The 21,206-nt window shown below is 41.6% G+C and overlaps 1 protein-coding gene across 1 annotated transcript; it reads left to right on the top strand.

Moving 5' to 3' along the window:
* Positions 1-18,212: 18,212 nt before the first annotated feature.
* On the top strand, positions 18,213-20,815 carry nog2 (noggin 2). Its single transcript, XM_061232205.1, has one exon. The coding sequence runs from the start codon at positions 19,504-19,506 to the stop codon at positions 20,137-20,139; it is 636 nt and encodes a 211-aa protein (XP_061088189.1). The 5' UTR covers positions 18,213-19,503; the 3' UTR covers positions 20,140-20,815.
* Positions 20,816-21,206: the final 391 nt, after the last annotated feature.

The following is a 21,206-nucleotide window of genomic DNA, read 5'->3' as shown; positions in this document are numbered from 1 at the left end:
CGGCGCTTCTTGTTTCTGGAGATTTATGGATGCTAGTTAGGCGGCGTGCGGAGTGGTGGTGGCCGAACACTGAAGAAGTATTATGTGACTTAAACACAGCAGTGCGTAAATCACTTTAATCGTTACCAGAGTTCATTTATTTTATTTTAATATTGAACAATTGCTTATGGAAGAGCAATGCCCGATGTTGATAAATAAAGACCCTTTATGTCACTCTGAAAAACTGTAACTGTTAACCAATGAAAAAAAAGTTTGGTGGAATTTTTCCACTGTGATGCAGTTCTGCCATCTCTCATTGGTTAATAGTTGCTATCTTCATTACTAGTGCAATTCATGCTTTTACTAATTAACTACCTCTCCCTTTGATTGACTCGCGCCGCAGTGCACGTTTCCCCCGCCCATCCCCCGCACTTTGAACAGTATTTGTGCTTTGTCCTCCGTCGCTGGAAAGACAGATGCCTACTCCCCGCACTTAAAACAATGTGATTGCTATCCCCTTTCAGCCGGGCCAGTCGCTCATCTCCAGCAGTTTGTCTGGCACACGGAGGTAGACGTTGTTATAGCCTCGCGGCTCCAGGGTCCTGCGGCTCTCGATTAGCAAACCAGTGTGAGTCAACAGCTGGTACATCCCCTGGGCACTCCTCTCCCCCAGACAGGCACCTAGGCCCACCCTGCCTGCTTGCACCCCGGCGAGACATTTCCCAAGAGTTTCCCATCATGCTCGGCATCTGCCCTCCTCCGCCCGCCTGCCCCCGGCGGCCTGTTCCCCCAGCAGTGAGGGCAGAGAGGGCCGCAATTTGTACTTGGCTGTCATCGGCGGGCCACGACACCACACACTCTCACGAGGCGTGGGCCGCCACGGTGTGGGCTTAGCTGCCTGAGGAATTGCCAACAGCACCGTGATAATATTAACAACAGCATGTGGAAGAGGAGCGGGGAATAACATTCAGGCTCCTGTATTCCTCTGTCGAAAACCGACGGTGTGTCTGCCGAAGACGTATTTATTTTACTTAAGTTGCTTCCAGCGCTGTAAAATGTCTGAGTGCTTATGCACCACTGGGATGGAAAGAGATAAATATTTGAAGCCCCGCTCCTTGTTTTGAAGTGTAGGGCTGTACACCGATGCTGGAGGGTGTGAATGTGAATGTTTACGCTGCTCTTTTCCAAAGGTTTTTCCACTATTGAGGTATAACAAGTAACTAACAAAAACCTATTGAGTGAGGTGGTGGTCGCGGGCTGGCCAGCAATGATGTCATTATGCTGCAGACCCATCAGAAGGATCACATCCTTGATGGTAGAAGCAGTTGTCTTTCGGTTGTTCCAGAAGATGATGATCAATTTTATTCAGTTTCACCTCTTGGTAAAAAGAAATAGAAAAGAGAGAGATGAGAGAGAGCAAGTGGCTCCCAAGCAAAGTTTCTGGCCGCCTTATTTGTCCCTTGCAGGCTGGAACATGCAGCAAATTAAAAAGAGAGGAACACTCCGTCACTCTTGAAAATTCCTCTCCTTTTTCTGTTTTGTAAGACTTGAATAAGGGCAATCGGGATGGAATGCAATGAGGTCACACGACGTCCCCAATTAAAAGCAACCAGAATCATTAAAGAAGAATGAGCGCGATTCAGTGAGAGAGGATCTTTGCCCCAGATCCTGTTGGTACGAGGTGTATCGCACAACACTGCCAAGAGCCTAAAGGCAGAGGTGGTGTTCTGTGTTGAGCTTGTGTCTGGAAAAATACATGTTTTTTTTGTTTTTTTTAAACATGCTGTTTACTCAGTGGTTGCCAAGTAATCTACCAATTAGTGAGATATGTATGAAATGTACTGTAGTGTATATATTGTACATACAGGTGGCTGCTTGAGAACGTGCAATGTTACAGCCATCCGAGGTGAAAAAAGTAATACCAATGAACCAAGATTTTATTTATATGCCAAAGCCACTTTTTTGTGCAGACTAATGATAATATTGAGAAGGTTCAATTCTTAAACATCAATATTTAAAAAAGAAACTAAAACAGCTTAGTAGTCTTTTTTTAAATGTCAAATTTTGGTGAGTCAACACCACAATATATCAGTTATCACAACACTGATATGTGTAATATTATACTGCACTTATCGCTAATATTAACAGACCCTTATTAAATGGAGACTGTGCAGACTAAACAACTTTTCAGTCACTTTATGGTATTTATAGATATATATATGAATGTGCTGCATCATTTTAAATTTTGACAAAGGAGAACATATTTATTGAAATTCTCAGTCTGAAATGAATGCAGAGCCTTAAATAGCAAATATCTTTGCAAATAACCCCTTAATTTAAATCTTAAAAGCACTCTACAATATTGTATACATATATCAGCGCAAACCAGGCGTGAATATGGTCGCATCAGAAATGTGGTCCCCAGGTCATTATCTGGCGGTCCTCAGAAGGCCATTCGTTTTAATTTGGCCCTTTAAACATCAAAGTGAAATGTGTGGTGTCTTGTGGACATGGGGCCCCCCCACGGGCTCCAGATCAGAGGCGCGTCTTTCGCATTGCGAGGGCGGCATTGCCTCACCAGACAACAGACCTAATCCTGAAACACAGATGAGATCACACAGCTACAGCCACTGTGTCTGTGTGAACAAGCCCTTCAAATAAACAGGAGCCTTTGCAAATAGCTTCCCCCAATGGTGAGGAACAGCTGACACCATCAGAGGAATGCCTCATGCTGCTCCGCTCTCTTTGAGTCGAGTGGATCGTTTAAGCGCCGGGCAAGGGCCACCGAAGGGCCGCTCTCCGGTCGAAAATAGATGACAGGAAAGAAAATGACATCTCCGCTGATGTCATGATGATGTTATGCAGGGAGACGACAGCGGCCTCCGCTCGGTGAGGAGACAGCTGAGCGTATCGCCGGGAGCAGAGCAAACGTGCTAAAAGGTAACACGGAGGTCGGTCACATCCACCTCATGGTTCTGAATGTGCAATCTCATTAACATTATGGACCGGTTACATGGTTCCTCAAATGATAGGCGTGATATGGAAGCGGTCCGTACTTGAAGCCATATTAATGGATGTGCGCTCCAAAATTAACTTTGGTTTATTTTGATGACACTTGTTGAATATTATTGCAGCAGAAATGATTCACATCCATTTGCATGTAAAAAAATAATAATAATCACAACGGCCGAAAGAGGCAAAAGAAATGGCAAAATCCTACGCAATTGGGCCCTGTGTCAGCCGGCCGGTCCAAAAAGCACCTCTTCGCCCGTTCAGACCTGATCTGCATTCGCGGGAGCCAGCCACATCCTCTGCGTTCCGCAGGGTCTGAAACTGACGGTCAGCAGCTCCTCTCCTTTCTCGCTGCTCACCGGAATGGAACTTTTGAGATGACCTCTGTCACCCTGTAACCTGGGCTACATATAATTTTACTCACGTGTCTCCTCTGTCCTTTAAAAAAAAACGGATCGCAGATCGGATCGCTGACGTCTCCATGGCAACGCTGAAATGATTGCCTTGTTCCCCCCGCGTTCGAGAAGCAGCCTTCCTTTTCATTAGCAGAAAAAAATGCTTCCTGTTATTGTCAGTCATACCCAATGTGACGCTTTCAGTATCATTATTGTGCTTTGTCCAACAGTTGGCTAAAAGACATTGACGTGCATTGGATGGAGGAAGAGGTAGAAGGAAATCTCTTGTGTATATTTTTCAGATTTGTTTGTCAGCTAGTGTTTTGTTGTTGTGCAGGAACATGTTTAAACCTCTGCGACACACAGACAGACTCTGAATATGCCTTTGTCAGACTGAAGGCAGGAAAGGATATTGAACGTCCTCATTTTCAACCTGAAAACCAAGATTAGTGTGTCATTTGCTATAGCAGGTTTTTATGTGTCACTGTTCATGTTTGATTCAGCTGTGATTTCTCACAGGGGTTTTCTGTGGATAAGCTGCGCTTCACTTGTTCTCAATGGTAGCTTTCCCTGCTGAAACAGCTCAAGCAAGGCTTTGAAACAGCTAGTAGCTGGTTGACCAGTTCACACCAGCTCCCAGCTTGACATCATTTGACCAGCTCAAGCTATGTTTTGGAACAGACAACAGCTCAGACTGGTCAGCTCATACCCAGCTAGACCAGCTTGACCAGCTAAATTTTCAAGCTGGCATAGCTGGATTTTACAGCATGGTATATTGGGACCCATGTTCATTTCTGTGATTGTTATCGTACTACTGGTTTTACTACAGTAGTGTGTGTGTGCGCGCATGTGTTCACATTTGTGTGTGTGTGTGTGTGTGTGTGTGTGTTTGTTATTGGGCATGCTGACCTTCAGGTCTACTGAAGGAATGGTGATAAGTTAACCAGGGCTGTGGCGCCCCGGCACTCTGAAGCAGATCCACAGTCTTGACCGCGTGTGTGAGTGTTAGAGAGGGGTGCCAGTCTCTGTGGCATCCCGTCAGCAGCCCACACGCATGCATGGCTCCAGCTGAAATGTGCATGTGTCGTGCTTCCTGGTCATGAAGCGGAGAGCTCCAACAGGTGTACTAACTGACATGAAACGCAGCCCCTTCGGTCAGCTTGCTGTAGGTCTGTGGCCCACTAAACAGCCAGGTTTGGAAGGGTCTCAGGCAATAACACTCTCTGTTATAATTCGGTGACATAATTTGAAACATCTTTTGAGCTTGAGTGTAAGTAGTATTAGTTTATTTGAGATTTGGTTGTTTATTTGACATCTACAGCCATCTCTTTCAGTGTCTTAACTGTTACCTTTGAGTTAACATTGTCTTTAGTGGTGCCATCATTAAATTAAACATCATCTACGATTGCTGTCATACAGTGAGGCCTGCAAGTATTTGGACAGTGGTACAATTTTTATTCTTTTGGCTCTGTACCCCCACACATTGGATTTGAAAAGATGAATATGAGGTGTAAGTGTGGACTGTCACCTTTAAGTTGAGGGTATTTGCGTCCATATGATGTGATCCATGTAGAGATTGCATCCCTTTTTATACACTCCCCCATTTTAGGGGACCAAAAGTTATTGCACAGTCGGCTTCTCAGCTGTTTCTGAATAATCTGGTGTTTTCAATCGCCTCCTTGGTGTAGGTATAAGAGAGCTTTCAGTATTCTGATCTTGATTCTAGTCTTTTGTTTGCCTTCGGATTCTGTTGACTGTCAGATTGACATTTTCAGCATGAGGACCAGAGCTGTGCCAATGACAGTAAAGGATGCCATGATGGGAGAAAATAAGATGAAATAAGCTGAGAAAGAAGCTGGGAAATATGAATAAACAGTCAGAGACATAAGCCAAACAATAGGCTTGCCAAACCAAACTGTTTGGAACATCATTAAGAAGAAAGAAAGCACTGGTGAGTTCAGTAATTGCAAAGAGGCTGGTAGGCCAAGGCAGATCTCTACAGTTGAAGAATTCTCACCAGAATGAAGAAAAAGCCCCATTCACTTGTCCAACAGATCAGAAACACTCTCATTCTTCTTCAGGAGGCAGGTGTGAATGTCTCAGTGACTACTCCCCACAGAAGACTTTCCTATTAGATCTACAGAGGCTACACTGCCAGATGCAAACCTCTAGTTGTCTGCAAAAACAGGATGGCCAGGTTACAGTTTGCTAAGTAGAACCTAAAAGGGAATTCTGGAAAAAGTCATAGATAGATAAGACCAGAATTGACTTGTATCAGAGTGAGTGATGGCGAAAGTGTGGAGGCTAAAAGGAACTGCCCAAGAAAGCCCCTATAACTGTGGTGGAGGTGTTATAATTTTGGGCAGAAGCATCTTTTCTGCTCAAGTTAAATCAAATTCCCCAAAACTCATTGGGCTGTGCTTCATCCCACAACAAGGGGGACCTCATGTTGACGAACGTCAATAACAGAATCAGTAAATCAAAAGCCTCAAATCAAGACTAGATGCGTAAAGCTTTCTTATACTTGCTATAAGGAACAATTGAATTCACCTGACTAATCAGAAACAGCTGAGCCGCCAACAGTCCCATTACTTTTAGTCCACTATATCCGTTTCATTACAAATCCGAAGAGTTAGAGAGCCGAAAGAACAGAAAGTGAACCACTGTCCAAATACTTACAGACTGCACTGTATATTTCAATAATATGACGAATTGTAAAATGCAGGTAGTGAAAGGGTTATAACAGTTATAGTTATTTAAGGGTAGCAAGGTTTGTGTGTCACAACAAGTAAGTTTTTGTCAAATTGAGACTGTTTACCAGTTTTGTTTTTTTTTGCTGGTCTTCAAACGCAGTTGGTAACGGAACCCAAAGTTTTGCCACGCAACCTAAACCATCTGCTTTCAGTTTAGCCCCGGTGTTTGAATGAAAAAAAAAAAAGGAATATTTCAGGCTTATTTTTCTTCTGGGGTACTTGGTCGGTGATATCACCAAGTGTCATCTATGAGCATGAGGTCTAAGCAGGTCTTGGTGAGAACAAGGACTAAGCAACCAGAATCCCTCCTCTTTGCATATTCTTTTCACCTTTTACTGGGTTCTCTCAGGTCCAGTGTCTGCTGCCTGCTATCACTTCACTGCAGGATTGGATGTATCCTCACCAGACCTGGGTCAAATATGTAATTGTTTTGGATGCAAATACTTTGCTGTGCTCGACTGATCTTGCCTGCCACATTTGAGCCAACCAAGCGGACCAGATGGCAGGGATTGCCGGGATTCCTCACTTGAATATTTCATATGTTGCAATACATCAGACAAACCCAGTAAAGTGTAGAGAAGTATTTGAATCCAAAACAATTATGTATTTGAACCAGGTTTTGAAGGGAAAAAACATTTTGGTGCTGTCTTAATGGTTGCATAGTTGTGCGAAAGACAGATTGAACCCACTTGGATTGAACACAGTCAAACCGTCTCCGCTTAAACAGAATGTTGGATTTTGTAGCTGACAAAATTATTTTACTATTATTTCAGCACTTAGGTGGTAAATTTTCTTTAAAATGCTGCAATGTGTAGTATGTGAATCAATTTCGCATGAAGCGGCGAAAAAGTCATTGAAGCGTTAAAGAACGTTGTATTACTGAATGGAAATATCAGTTTTTCTCTCTGCAAGAGACAGGATAAAAAGTAACCAAGAGCCACTGTGCCTCACAGAAGTGTATGCTCAAAAAGATGTGTGTTCTCTCAAGATTAGCTTTTAAAAGAAGCCTTTCTTTCATTCACTCTTCTTATTTAATATAATTGGCCTCTGTTCTCTCACCATATGAATAGTGCAACAAAATGTCTGAAGGCTTTCTGTTGATTTAAGGCAGGGGGTTGGCGGAGGAGGGGCGGGGCGTGCCAGTGTGTCGGGAAGTAGATCTTTTAACAACAAAAAAGGTAGAATTCCTTTACTGCTTTCATTGTCCTGAACTAACTCGCTCCATTTTTTCCTCAACAGAAAAGACAGGAAGTTTGGGGAAAAAAGCAACTCGGGCGGTGTATTTGTTCCTGGTGACAGTTTTTGTTTTAGATGATGCAGTGGTGGCAGGCCCCCCTCCCCTCCCCTCTGTCCTGATCTCCCTTTTCTCTCCCCCCCCCTATATTCCCCATAATTCTATTGGTCATAACAGACAGCCAGTCTGGCTCTTGCTGCTGCTGCTGGCTTCCCCAGGCTATAAGCTCCCGGTGCTTTGGAAAGCAGACTCTTGTATGGAGCTACACTGCACTCACAGCCGCAGGGAAGCAGGTCTATCTGCATCCTGGCCTCCTCTTAATGATCTCTCACCGTGCGCCTTATTGAAGCGTAAGGAAGCGTGAAAGATTGCTGCAAAACCAAAGAGCTAAGTCCGCTTGTTGTACAAGGCCAATTTTCGCCACCGCCCCACCCCTCTCCGTGCTCCAAGCCTCTCCACCTTTATTAAACGGAGCAGGTTTTATTGCATTATTTAATTAGCCATTCCACAGCTAACTGCCACCCGCTCGAAGCCAGGCCCCCCTCCGTCCCTCTTCCGTCCCTTTCTGTACTGTCCTCAGTCCTTTGTAGGGAGTCCCTTGCAATTAGGCACAGGGCTGGTGCTGTTTTTCGGTCAGGTAGGGGAGAAATGGAAGTGGGTAGACCCGTTTTGGAGTGCTACAACCTGGGCCAGTCAACCTTCCTCACAAAATACAAATGTTCTCCAAGGTTCTTTTGGGCCAGAGTGGAATTATAGCTTTTAATTTAAGTCATGCATTGTATTTGTCAAGTAACATCTCAGCGGAATAACCCATTTCTAGTCTCTTCAGTCTGCATCTTGTCTCCTCTATCATTGCCACCACATTGTACTGCTATGTTATGTAACAAGATCTAGTTTTTTTCGTATGGTTTTTATTATATCTTATTGATATTATCTGTATGGTGTCATGATCTGTATTTTGGTTCTAGGGCAATAAGTGCTTTCATGATGTTGCATGTACACTTGGAATGGGCCTAAAGTGTTGTTATTCAGGCCTGGTACTGGTGCTCTTAATACTGAAGTGGACTCAGTTATGTTCTCTTGGCCTGGATTAGATGCTCTGCTAAATGAATGTAATTTAGTCCTGATAGTTAGAACTAATAGGTTGTACCTGCAAGATTCTGTCATATTGGACTTGGATTTTCTTTCTTCTCTTTAGTGGTAGTCTGTGCCACAGCCTCCCCTCATTTCCAGTGACCATAACTGACGTGAAACTGAAGCACGTTCCACAAATTATGCATTCGCCTGGTGTTTTTTTTTTGTCCTCCAAATGAGGAATTTTCATAATCCCCACATCCGCTGCGAGTCTCAGTATCTGCACGTCCAGTTGTCCAGGAACATGATGTCATCCACTTTAACCGAACCCCCAGGATACTTTAAAAAGACTATTATTTCTACCCCCTCTGGAGGGGCGAGGAGGGGAGGGGTTGTCTTAATTAGCTATTCTGTGTGTCTGGTTAGAGGGAGGGTGGTTCCCAGTGAGGGGCTGGCCCCTCTCTTTAGGCTGTGGACAATGAGAGGTGGCGGGCGGTGGCCTTCACCCAGTGGGAGGTTGCTAGGCCTGGTCAGGCTGACCCACCCCCCCACCCCCATCCCTGTCTCAGCCTCCGGCACCGCCTGGGACCCCTGCTATCCAAACCCCCCCCCACCTCCCCCCACTTTCAGCACCTTGCTTACCCAGGAATGCTTATAAGATGGGTTTATCAACACTGGTCACTGGGGTGCGTCGGAAAGTGTGAGCTTTTCTGGCTCACGAGCGCACTTTTAAGATTCTGTTTAAGTTAGCCGTTCCCAGGTGCGCCAAAATAACAAGCGGGTGGAAAAAATTTAGTAAACGTTACAGAGAATTGAACAAATACACTATAACCCAGAAGACATATCTGAGCTGGTTTGAACCAGAGTTGTACTCGTGTATTGTACAGTCAGAAATGGAGTGTCTGTGATGCCAAACGTCAGCACAAAAAGGTTTGAGCTTCTAGCTCAGCAGATGATGAATACTGCAGTGAGGAGGCTGATGCATAGTTTGTGTGGATGAATTTGACGGGGAATGTTAGTGCTTTCACTACAGTGTGTAGTATCATCCTGACATGGTTATGCTACTTAAGGACCTGTACAGGTGGGAGAAGTGTTTAGCAAAAAGTAGGTCTTGGGTTCCTGAAGGGAATTTCTGAAAATCTCATTTGCGGTCAATACCAAATTCCATTATATTTCAAATTTCAAAGTTGCTGTTAGGGAAGATGAGGCTGGAGTATGGCCGATTTTTTACAGTAATTTAGACTGCAACTTAATTTTAAAAAGAGTGTTTAAATGGAAATGCACGCTAGCTTTGGGAAAGATGATGGTGGACTCAGGATAGGTCTCACTGACTGGTGCCAAACGCCACCCATTGAGCCTAAAAAATTAGATTACAATGCAGAAGTTCAATAATCTGACTTTATAAGCCAAATAATAAAACTTGTGTCCCTGGCTTTTTCTCCGCTCCAGCCGTGGTGCCACTGTTGAACTTTGGCTCAATGGCACCTGGTTTTGCAGTGAAGTAGGCGCCCATAGTTTGGCTTCATGATAAGCAGCTGCTGTTTTAGTGGGGGGTGGGGGGGGGTGGGGTCTGGGAAAAGGGTTGGGGTGAGGAGTGAAAAGCACTATTTTATGGTACAAAATGTGTCATATGAAAGTGGAGGAGACAAGCTGTACAACTCGGAAGAATTGTGTCTCCCTCTCCTCCTGTGAGAGAGCGGCCATTGTTTTATTATCATGCTAATGACACGACTAATTACAGCTCCACTCACAATCTGAGCAGGCCACAGGGTCTTTTCTCCGCTGCTGCCTGGCTCCATTGATTCTCTACCCACCTCCACACCATTCTCTCTCTCTCCCTCCCTCCCTCCCTCTCTCTCTCTCTCTCTCTCTCTCACACACACACTCTCTCTCACTCAAAATATGTTATTGCCATTCTATACAATGTGCATATTGCCAAGTTAATAAGGAAAGAGGAAGATTATAATTATAACAACAACAAATAACAATAGTAACTGTGAGAGTCTCTTTCTCTCCTCTATTCTGTTTTTTCTTGTTATCTCTAGTGTGAAGGGGCATAGTCACATGGGCAACATAAATTGCACAGAGAATGAAGGTGAGTGCACATTGACCTAGCCGTCATGCTGTAATAACTGGTGTCACCACCTCAGGGAATAGTTCTGGGTTCAGAACTCTTTTTTCAAACAACCCTTAGCTGATAATGCTGTATTACTGTAGAACTTCAGTGGTATGAAGTGTGCGGTTATGGACGGACCTGTCACTGAAAGGCTATCAAGCCATTTTACACAATAAATGTAAAATAAAATGAACTAAGTTTTTACCAATGTAAAGTGTGTCTTCCGTTTAGCACTTGTGGTAAGAGCTTGATACCTTGTAAAGCAGACTGTAAAAAAACAATTGTTCCAATTGTTTATTTCAAAATTAGTGTCTGGGCTGCCATAAAATAGTAGGTTATGTGAGTTTGTGTAAACAACTTATATATAAAAAATAATAAAATTAGTGAGGAGGAAAAATAAAGTTTTATGTTTGTATCTGGCCACTGAAATGTTATGAATAATTCAGTGTCCTAAACAACCTCAATAAATGAAAGACCAAAAGAGAGTGATGACCTAGTTGCCTGGCTGACTTTTCAAACCAACTACAGGTATGTTTCTGTTTGGTAATGCTAATAATATTTCAAGGTAATCTTCCTTTCATATCAACTGCCAATATACACTCAGTGAGCACTTTATTAGGTATTTAATAGACTTAGTTTTTAGATGTATTGGTTTTCTGCTGCTGTAGCCTATCCACTTAAGAGGTTTGATGTGCTATGTGTTCAGAGATACTCTTCTGCATACCACTGTTGTAATGGGTGGTTATTTGCATTACTGTCAGCTTCCAATCAGCTTTGAAGAGTCTGGCCCTTCTCCACTGACCTCTCATTAACAAGATGTTTTCCCCTGCTGAACTGCTGTTCACTAGATGTTTTTTGTTTTTCACACCATTTTCTGACACTGCTGCATGTGAAAATCCCAGGAAGTCAGCAGTTTATGAGATACTCAAACCACCCAGTCTGGCATCAACAATCACTTCGGTCACATTTCTTCCCCATTCTGGTCTGAAAAACTGAACCTCTTGACCATTTCCTTGTAACAGGTGAGAAATTGCCTGAGTCCGAGGTGGGATTTGAACCCCGGCCTCTCACTTGTCCAAATATTTGTTGAACGAACGCGTTACCAGTCAGCTAAAGACGAACTTGCCTTTAGCCAAGGGCAACAACGTTTCTTTTTTGAATTTGAGGGTTACGTCATTGGGGAGTGTTGTCACGATAACCTGCTACCACCCTTCGCTTTCACTGCACCATCCGTGCTTACTAGCGAACTAGCTGAGCTAACCATGCTACATCTGCATGCTTTTATGCATTTAGTTGCCGCCACATGATTGGCTGATTAAATATTTGCAATAACAAGCTGGTGTACAGATCAGTGAGTGTAGGTGAAGACCGTTGCTAAGTTTGCGAGAGAAAATGTATCACTGAGAGAGGAGTGATCTCAACACTGTAAAGGTGATGTGATCTGATATAAAATGCGCACACATGAATAAAGCTGTTAATAAAGCCATTTCAGTTTAGTGCAATTTACGCTTTCAAAAGCAGTACATTGTATCAGATGATTGCCATATCGCATATAGTTTTGAGTACAATTTCTGACTATTTTTCAGTTCAGCTTTACATTTGACATTTGAAGTAATCAAGAAAGTAAATAACAGAAAACAATTTAATGGTTTCGATTAAAGAAAGAAACAAGAATAGGAAGTTTGAATTCCCAGTGTTTTGTCTTCATATTAGTGTAGCAAATAGCACTGACAGTTGATGATGTAAGCCAACTGTAGAAAATAGGCTACATCTTAATTAGGTCTTCTGTATGTTACCATCCATCTCTATGTTTTACATGACTGAACCCTTAAGCTTAGTCTGGCACAATACCACAAGAATCCATATTGGGTAATTATGTCCATACAAATAATAACAGCTAGATGCATCATTATCTAAGAGTGACAGAGTCCTTGTGCTAGGCTAGCAAGCTATGATCAACACAGAGTCTGGATAGAGATTTAATTGCAGTGAAATTTGGGTGACCAGATGACAAGGCTAAATTTTGGGCTCGATGATGGGCTTCCTGTGATTGTCAGAGTGTTACTAATGTCCAGAGAGATAGGCCTCCTGATGCCCTATGCAGTGATATACCTCAGGGAGCTCAGAAGTTCATTGAACTGGAATGCTGGAAGACTTGTTTATTTTTGTGGTATTTGTTTTCTGGTGTTTCCCGTCCGCGTGGTGTTTTATGACTGCCTCCCTATCACAAGACACACTAAAGTGTTTTATTTGCAGTCTTTACAAAGAGCTTCAAGTTGTTCGTACGAAGCACAGATCCACGCGTGTTTTTCTTAATTTTGTTACTTTACAGTCTTTCTGGCTCCTTCGTGACTCCACCTCACTTACCACGCTCGAACTAAACAAGACGTTTACCCTAATAAACTACAAAGCTGTCCACGCATCGAGACTGACAAAATTGTGATAAATAAATAAATAGCAATCAGAAACACACCACTGTGTAAAGATTAATGTCAACGTCAAAAATACAATTCACAAAATTATAATATCAGGTTTTTTTGCTGTCGATTTCCAGCAAAAGTGACTATTCATCCTTCAGGACACAGGGCAGGGACCATTCACCATTCAGGATTTCGAAACAGTATTGTAAAGTTAATACCTGGTGTGGCATTAAAAACCCTCTAATCATTTGTAAAGGTACTGCAATCTAACAGTGCAGTGCGTTGCTTCATCCCATACTCTCCAGCAGTCGCAACATTGTGGACCCTGGCCTTGAAGGGTGGGGTGCCATTGGCCATAGCTTTGTCTATTTCTAGTTTTCTGGCAAGTCAAATTAAAAAAAATCTAGAACGAAAACACACAATTGCAAAAAATAAAGTAAAAGTTGCGAGAAATAAACTTAGCCCTCTCATGAGTGTTGCCCCTCCTGGCTCAGCTGCCCTGTTCTGTCCATCCCTTCACCCTTCCTGCTATACCCTTTGCCACTGACCTGACCACGATGTATATGAAAAAAATCCCATTTCTGGACAACTACAAGACTTAATCTGTATACGAAATGTTTTGACATCTGCCTTACTCACTCTGTTAAGGTTACATCGGGTGACCGGCTGGCGGGTCTGTAGCCTGCTTAAGGGGAGAGTCATGGATCCAGTGCTCCACTCCAAAGATGTACTGAAGCCTCTAGGCTACAGGTATGAGGTACACGATGGAAGAATCCCCTTTTTCAAGTGAAAGAGCATAGCCTTTTCTCTGACAAACCAACAAGTGCATGAACCTGAGCATCAGAGTTTGCTTGTTTTAGTACTTTATCTCATCATTTCACTCATTTGATTTAGCTAGACACTTAAGACTGTTTGCCAGTTAGACTAAGGCCACTTTCACTTTGCTTGAAATTATTTGTACCCATTAAAATAAACATTTCGTTTTTTTGGAGGCTGTTACCAGTTTAAATGTAATGCATTTTATTTAACACTGTGCAGTATTTAACAAATCAAATAAACACCTCTGCAGTGGTGTTTATTCAATTGAATTCACTCCCAAGTGCACTCAAGTGCAATCCTTTCTCTAACAGAGGTTCCCCATACAAGCAAACCGAGCACAATGACACAAAGAGACACTAGACCATCTGTACGTCAGTGCTGACCTTGCTATGTGGCATATCACATTCTTGGGTATGGATTCAGCCAACCCTTTTCATTAACTTCAACTATAAAATCTATGAATGTGCTCATTTTCTATTCACAAGTTCAACAATCACCAGATTTAACTCACCAAACTTAGCGAAGGGAAAAAAAGTGAAAATTAAATGCAGAGTGGATATACTGTAGGCCTCACTCTGTTATTCCAGGCTGTCACAAGTGGCTTTCACAGACGTGACCACTGTGTGACAGTCTGACTCTTGTACATTCGCAAATGTACATGCCCATGTACATGGCTTCTGAATGCAGTTTCTCATACAGTTGTATAACACACACACACACACACACACACACAAACTCATACACACACACTACTATTGGGTACTCCACTATAATACCACATAACACACATACTGTAGTTTGCACATAGTTATGCCCAAGGTTAACAGCGTAAAGCTTTCCTCAAATGTATCTCTTTCCAATATCCATTTTCTTTTTCACTCCTTTCTGCTTTCACTTTCACATCCCAAAGGAGAAAATGTTTATATTTCTATTTTAAACTACCTCTGTTTAATGTTAGTACAACACTCAGAAAGGCATATTTTCCGCTTAATGAATGAAATGTAGACTTCACCACATTACATCAGATTTCTAATATTAGTAGAGTTAGAAAGTTGCCTTCCATTTTCTGGAAAGTCCAACCGACAAAACTGGCAATCAGCATTTATTTTTTGGCCAGTCACAGACATCACACTTGTCCACACTTCTTCCCCTGCATATACATTTTCCAAGTTTGCTGTTGACTTTGTATTTTTTCTCCAGTGGCAAACTCAGCTTGAACTTTAAATTGGAAAGGAACTGACAGTGTTGCTTATCTTAGCTCATGATGTTTTTATGGACTCTGATTGTAATTGCCATTATGATGATTAGAAAGTCCATTCCCGGTAGATTAAGTGGCTCTCCTGAGGACAATGCATGACCTAACTGCTTTAGGACCAGCTGATATCGCTTATCTGATAGGGGGTGTTAAGTTATGCAGTTACCTCTCTTGGTCACAGGGAAGTTGGATAGTAGGTAATATGCCACCTGCTAATGTGGTACAGCCCATACCAATAGGCTACAGCACTGGGAGCTTTTCCACAGAAATAACTACAATGTCCACAGACTCTCACTACTTACAAACTTTAACTTCTCTACCCTCTGAACTCAATTAAAAACACAGAATCCAATGCAATGAATCATGGATTATCATGGCCCATGTATGATAGTAAAGCCCACCTGTGTTTTCAGATAGGCCTAGTGTTATACACATTCTTGCATTTCCAGCTGTGTTGCTTTAACTTGTCATTTCTATACACTACACTACTAAATGATGCAATATATAAACTAAAAAATTAAAGGCATATTTACTGAAATACACACTACATACACAACCTCTATGTATGTTAAATATAATTGCTAAAAATCAGTGTATGAATTTTGATATCAAAATAATGTCACAAATAAACTTTCATTAACGTGTTTCTTCTTGTTATTTCAAGATAATATGTGTATGACCAATATGTGCTATATTCACTAATGGTGGCAGATGCTTTGATGAAGGTCTGTTGGAGTGCACGTGGTAATGTTTATATATATATATATATATATATATATATATATATATATATATATATATATATATATATATATAATATATATATATATATATAATATATATATATATACCATTTTAATTCAGTTCTAACGGATTGGTCCAAGTCCAAGAGAGACCGTATGTGCTCTGTAAGATTTGATTTGACACTGAACATTTACTGAAAAACATTGAAAAAAACGAATTAAAAGACATTTATTTATTTAGACAGTGTATTTTTGCGAATGTGAGGAAGATTTAGCCTACATACACTGTTGATGACCAAGGACTTCTCAAAGACTTTTACAATGTTGTTTTTGGGCTCTTCTTAGAGAATCAACCCCAAACAAATTCCTGGTTTTATTACCCCATTGTATATCAATTATTCAGTGTGGAGCCCTGTAACCTAAAGCACTGTTATTATAACGTTATGACTATTTATTGTTGGTTCGTATTTTATCATTTTTAATTACTGTTTTGAACTGTAGCAGTAATTTGACTCTGTTTTCAGCCATTACGGGAACAACTGTTTTTATTCATCACTGAAACGTTTACCGGCTCCAGACTTCCTGAAGGCAGAGCACGCACATCCCTATATTTCTAAATAATTGTAGCCCTATATATGTACTTTTTGCGGTGGTCCTGCATTTTCCTAGAAGCGAAAATAACCGGATCAGACTTGAATAATGGTTGATATGCAAAACACATTTAGGATTTATAAATGATCCGTTTCAGGAACTTAAACTGTTTGTGAGGGTATAAAACAGAATGAACATCCAATTAAATGTATGTAATGTGGTCGGCAAACCATGACGCATTAAAGATGCCAGTGGAATTTGCGCAGTTGTGTATTCACCAGACTGAGTAAAAGATGGAGTTAGGATAGTCTTAGAAAAGGTACGCTAAACGTATTGCTCCAAAGTACAGTTATGATCCTATGCTATTGGTACGCTAGTGAGCACTAACCTAAAGTAAATATTATCTCTAATATTCAGACCGACATTACTCCCTTGCGCTGGAACAATGCCCTCTAGCGGTGTTAGTGCACGGCAACGCAAAGCCATCAACCGCTCAATCAATTTTGACAACTGAGAAAAAGTATTCATTCACAATTGAATCTAAATTTAAGAAGGCAAGCGACATATATAGATTAAACGGGAAAATCTACTTCAAATGCAACCCACAACTCTGAATTGTCTCTTATGCTTTTGAGAAACCTTAAAAAGATAATTTAATTAAAATACCTTTGGTGACTTTCCTCGAATGGTAATCTGTGTGTAATAGCTGAATGAACTAAACATTACGCTAATTAGCCTATAACAAATGTTAATTTGCCATAACTCGTATATGCAATTTGGCCCTGTTTAAGGAATGTGAGGACTTGGTAGGCATCAGTGGCTTATCGCATATGAGCTAAAAGTATAGGCTATGTCTTGTTGTTCTGTTTGGTATTTTTCAGAGGCAAAATCACGAATTGAGATTGCGTTTGTAATTACAACAGAGGATACGGAGTTGTTTCTAGCGCAAATTGGACGCAAAACTGGACATTTCTTGCTGTGTAGTGGGCTACTGCCGCCATTTATTAATCCGACAGTTTTTTGTTTTGATAATTTACATTACCTATACCGTAGCTCCATTTTATTAAAATAGCCTGTCCTGTATTTTGATTTTGGCAAAACATTATGCTGGCTATTATTACGAATAGCCTACATGCAATATATTAAAGCATGATAATGAATATATATTGGGATTGGGAAAGGTTACATTTAGTCGTGTATGCCCATTTATAGTATTAATTACCCCCTTATTTTCTGACCCCAGGGTTCAAACTGCGGGTTCCTCTCATCGAAAAGTTTCTGCTGAAACAAAGACTGAATGTTACGGCTGCTTAATGTGGACCTCCGAACACGGTGCTTAGCCAGTATGTTAGCCATCTATCTCCTGGGAATGCTATAAATTAGGAAACACTTAAGTGGTTCAATTATGAATAAAACGACGCCGTATTGAACCTATTACCTCTCAAGTGTGTCAGTGTGTAGCCAGATATTCGTCAGTGCAGCGGTCTACAAGCAAAGACGAAAAAAGAGGGGGTGGGTAAGGGAAATGGCTAAACAAACGTCTGAGAATCAAACAGAGTTATATTTAATGCAATGGATAACTAGAAATTGAAGCGCCATTGCCTCCGGTGTAGTTCATACATCGGTGCCTTTAGGACCCAGTGGAATCACAGTAATTGTGGGCGATTTTTTTCTTTTTGTAAAGGGAGGGGGAAAGAGAGGGGCTGTCAATCATAGTGAAAGTGACAGGAGTGGGCAGGACCCGCTGACACTTTGTACCATCGGAGGGGGATATTTAACTTGGGATAGAGCTCTGCTCTGCTCACAACAGACACACACCAACACACAGTGTGCCTAAGCAAACCAATCTTCAGCCAAGTATCTCGAACCTCTTAAAACTGGAGCTACTGTACCAGCTATCAAGGATCTAGATTCCCCTGGGATTGGCATAAATACTGATCGACCACAGACTCCTCAATTCGGATTGCAGCCTGGCCATGCACCGCTAGCACAGTTTGCAACTTCTTGGAAGAAGTAAAGAAGGGGAAAGCACGGTGTCATCCAGGAGAGAAGGGACAACTATTTGAATGAAGTCAAATGAAACGTAACAACTCGCGCCTAAAATGGATTGTGTGCATGTGAGTTTGTAACTGAAAGACGTCAGTGGAAGGCAAACCAGCAGGTTTGAAAAGTTTCATGCTTTCTTACTTTGAAAGATACATATCGTTACATTGCATCTTCGTGGAATATACTGCAATAACTGTCATTGGGGGGAGACAAATAATGATTTTGGACCGTGTTTTCCTGTTCAACTGAGACATGGAGTTGTGAACGATTCTCTCAACAATCCTATGGGAACATTTGAAAATGCCAAGAGAGCGTAGGTCCTGATGCCGGGATAACTGAAGAGATAAATATACAAAAAAGAACTTTTGGAATATCTTACTGGGACTTCAAATTCAACAACCGCTGCTAAAAGTTTGCATTTCAACTCATGGAGTTTGCTGTTTAGTTTGGAACTTATCAAACTTGAACTCCTGTCAAATCACAATTTAAGCGCAGTGCGTAAAACTAAAATACACTAAGACAGGCTTTGTCCCCGGGCTGTGACATTGCAAACATTTAAAAACTGCACCTCGCTTTCGAACAATTTTGGATCTGTTCTTTCTGGTAAACACGGACCTATAGAACACTTCATTCCAGGCAATACTCTCGCGCCAGCTCCTGTCATCTAGTCTAGACAATTTGTCGTGGCGTTGAGTGCCTCGGTTACCATGACGACCACCAGAAAACCGATGTGAATTTTGGAGAAAATACTAAAAAGTTAAGGAGAACGAGAGTGTGAAAGGGGGACGTTTCAAGACGAATTGCAGTCCTGGGAGGATTATTGTCTCAATGAGAGAAGGTATAGCAATAGTGAGAAAAAAAATTGGAAGCATTTAGAAGCAGATCTGGTGATCTCCAAAAAGACAGCCTTCTGCTCCATGTCATTCAAACCCGACTTGGTCTATTAAAAGTGTCGTCTTGCCTGTGCTTTAACGTCAACTATTTATGAACCTCCCGAGCACCCAACTTCAAAGTGCATAACCATTGTGAAAATACCTGAATACAGCAGAAGTAATACAACATAAGTATGGGGTTTTCTCAGGCGCTTCTCGTGTACGTTTTCGTGTCCATACACCTTGGTGTTTCTCAACATTTTCTTCGACTGCGCCCTTCGCCCAGCGAACATCTCCCAGTGCCTGATCTCAAAGAGGACCCTGACCCGGAGTACGATCCACGCGAACAGGACCTTGTCGAGAGAACTCTGAGGAAAAGGCTCGGCAGTTATTTTGATCCCAATTTCATGTCCATCAGCTCCCCGGTGTCGGTGAATCAGTCCGTCCAAGAGACACAAGTGAAGCTGCCTGGACCGATACCCAACGAAATAAAAAAGCTGGACCTCTCCGAGACTCCTTACGGGAGACGGGTTAAAGTTGGCAAAAAAGCGCGCAGGAAATTTCTGCAGTGGCTGTGGACGTACACGCACTGTCCGGTTGTGTACTCCTGGAAGGACCTGGGAGTGAGGTTCTGGCCACGCTACATCAAGGAAGGCAACTGCTTCAATGAGCGCTCTTGTTCGTTCCCAGAAGGGATGTTTTGCAAGCCCATCAAGTCAATCACCAAGACTTTCCTCCGGTGGTATTGCCAAGGATTTTTAAGACAGAAATATTGTACGTGGATAACGGTGCAGTACCCAATCATCTCAGAATGCAAGTGTTCTTGCTGAGTTTCTATGGAAAGGGGGAGGGGGAACGGACTGGAATACGGTTTCTATTGCACTGTAAACTTTCAGAACAGAGATGGGCTATCGTGTGATATCGAAGGACACCATAGCGAATCTATTTTTATATATAGCATTTTAATAAAAATACCAACATTGTACATATTTAAGATAAAAATGCAGCTATTTTTTTTAATGAACAGGACCATATTTTATTTCAGCCCTAAAACGTGTTTTGGGGGAACGCAAGCACTTCGAAAGGAAGGGCTTTTATTTTTTATGAAAAAAAAAAGAAGATGGAATGCATAAACTTCTCCAAGAAGTTACTTTTTTCAACAGAACATTAATGCTGACTGATCAAGATCTTTCACTGCAAAATGCTGCCTAGGTTTTTGTATAATATTAATATTAATAATAATTGGAAAAGTTGAGGTTAAAAAATATATAAAGGCGTGAACTCAGCTTTTGGAATACATATAGTATTGTAGAAAGGTTAAAACAAATCTGTACAATTTATTTATTATTTTAACGATTGTGAGTATAGAACATAAGGAAAATAGAAGAGTATACCAGTAATTATGGGAGATGTCTACTTGAATATTTCTAAAATAAAAGGAAACATATCAGTGTAAATGTAATGGTTACACGTTTTAGCAATAAAGTCTATCTTTTAAACATGTAACTTCTGTCAAGGTAGTTGCTTAACGTGTGTTTGGTTCAGGGGGCGGGGGTTACTGAACAGTTGTTCAGGGGGCTGTTAAGAAATCAAGGTAAGTGTGGAGATACTCTGGGGATATGTCCAATTAAGGTTTGAAGCAAACAGAATGTATCTATAGTAAACGAGTGTTTTCTAATATGAAAAAAAAAAAAACACCAAGAACTATTCTGACAGGATGGTATTTTGTGTGATTGACGGGTAAAAGCATTGAACAACCATGCTGTGTCTACGCAGTTTACATCTCAATGATCCAAAGGTGTTAGCATAGTAGTAAAATATGACTCAGTTACTTTAAACAGTGTCAAGCTCTGAGATAAAGTGCGTTTGAGCTAGGAAGCCTGGATTGTTGTTCTGC

The sequence above is a fragment of the Conger conger genome, chromosome 2 (assembly GCF_963514075.1).
Source record: "Conger conger chromosome 2, fConCon1.1, whole genome shotgun sequence".
In the NCBI taxonomy this organism is placed as follows: domain Eukaryota; kingdom Metazoa; phylum Chordata; class Actinopteri; order Anguilliformes; family Congridae; genus Conger; species Conger conger.
This window is presented reverse-complemented; position numbering and strand designations above follow the sequence as displayed.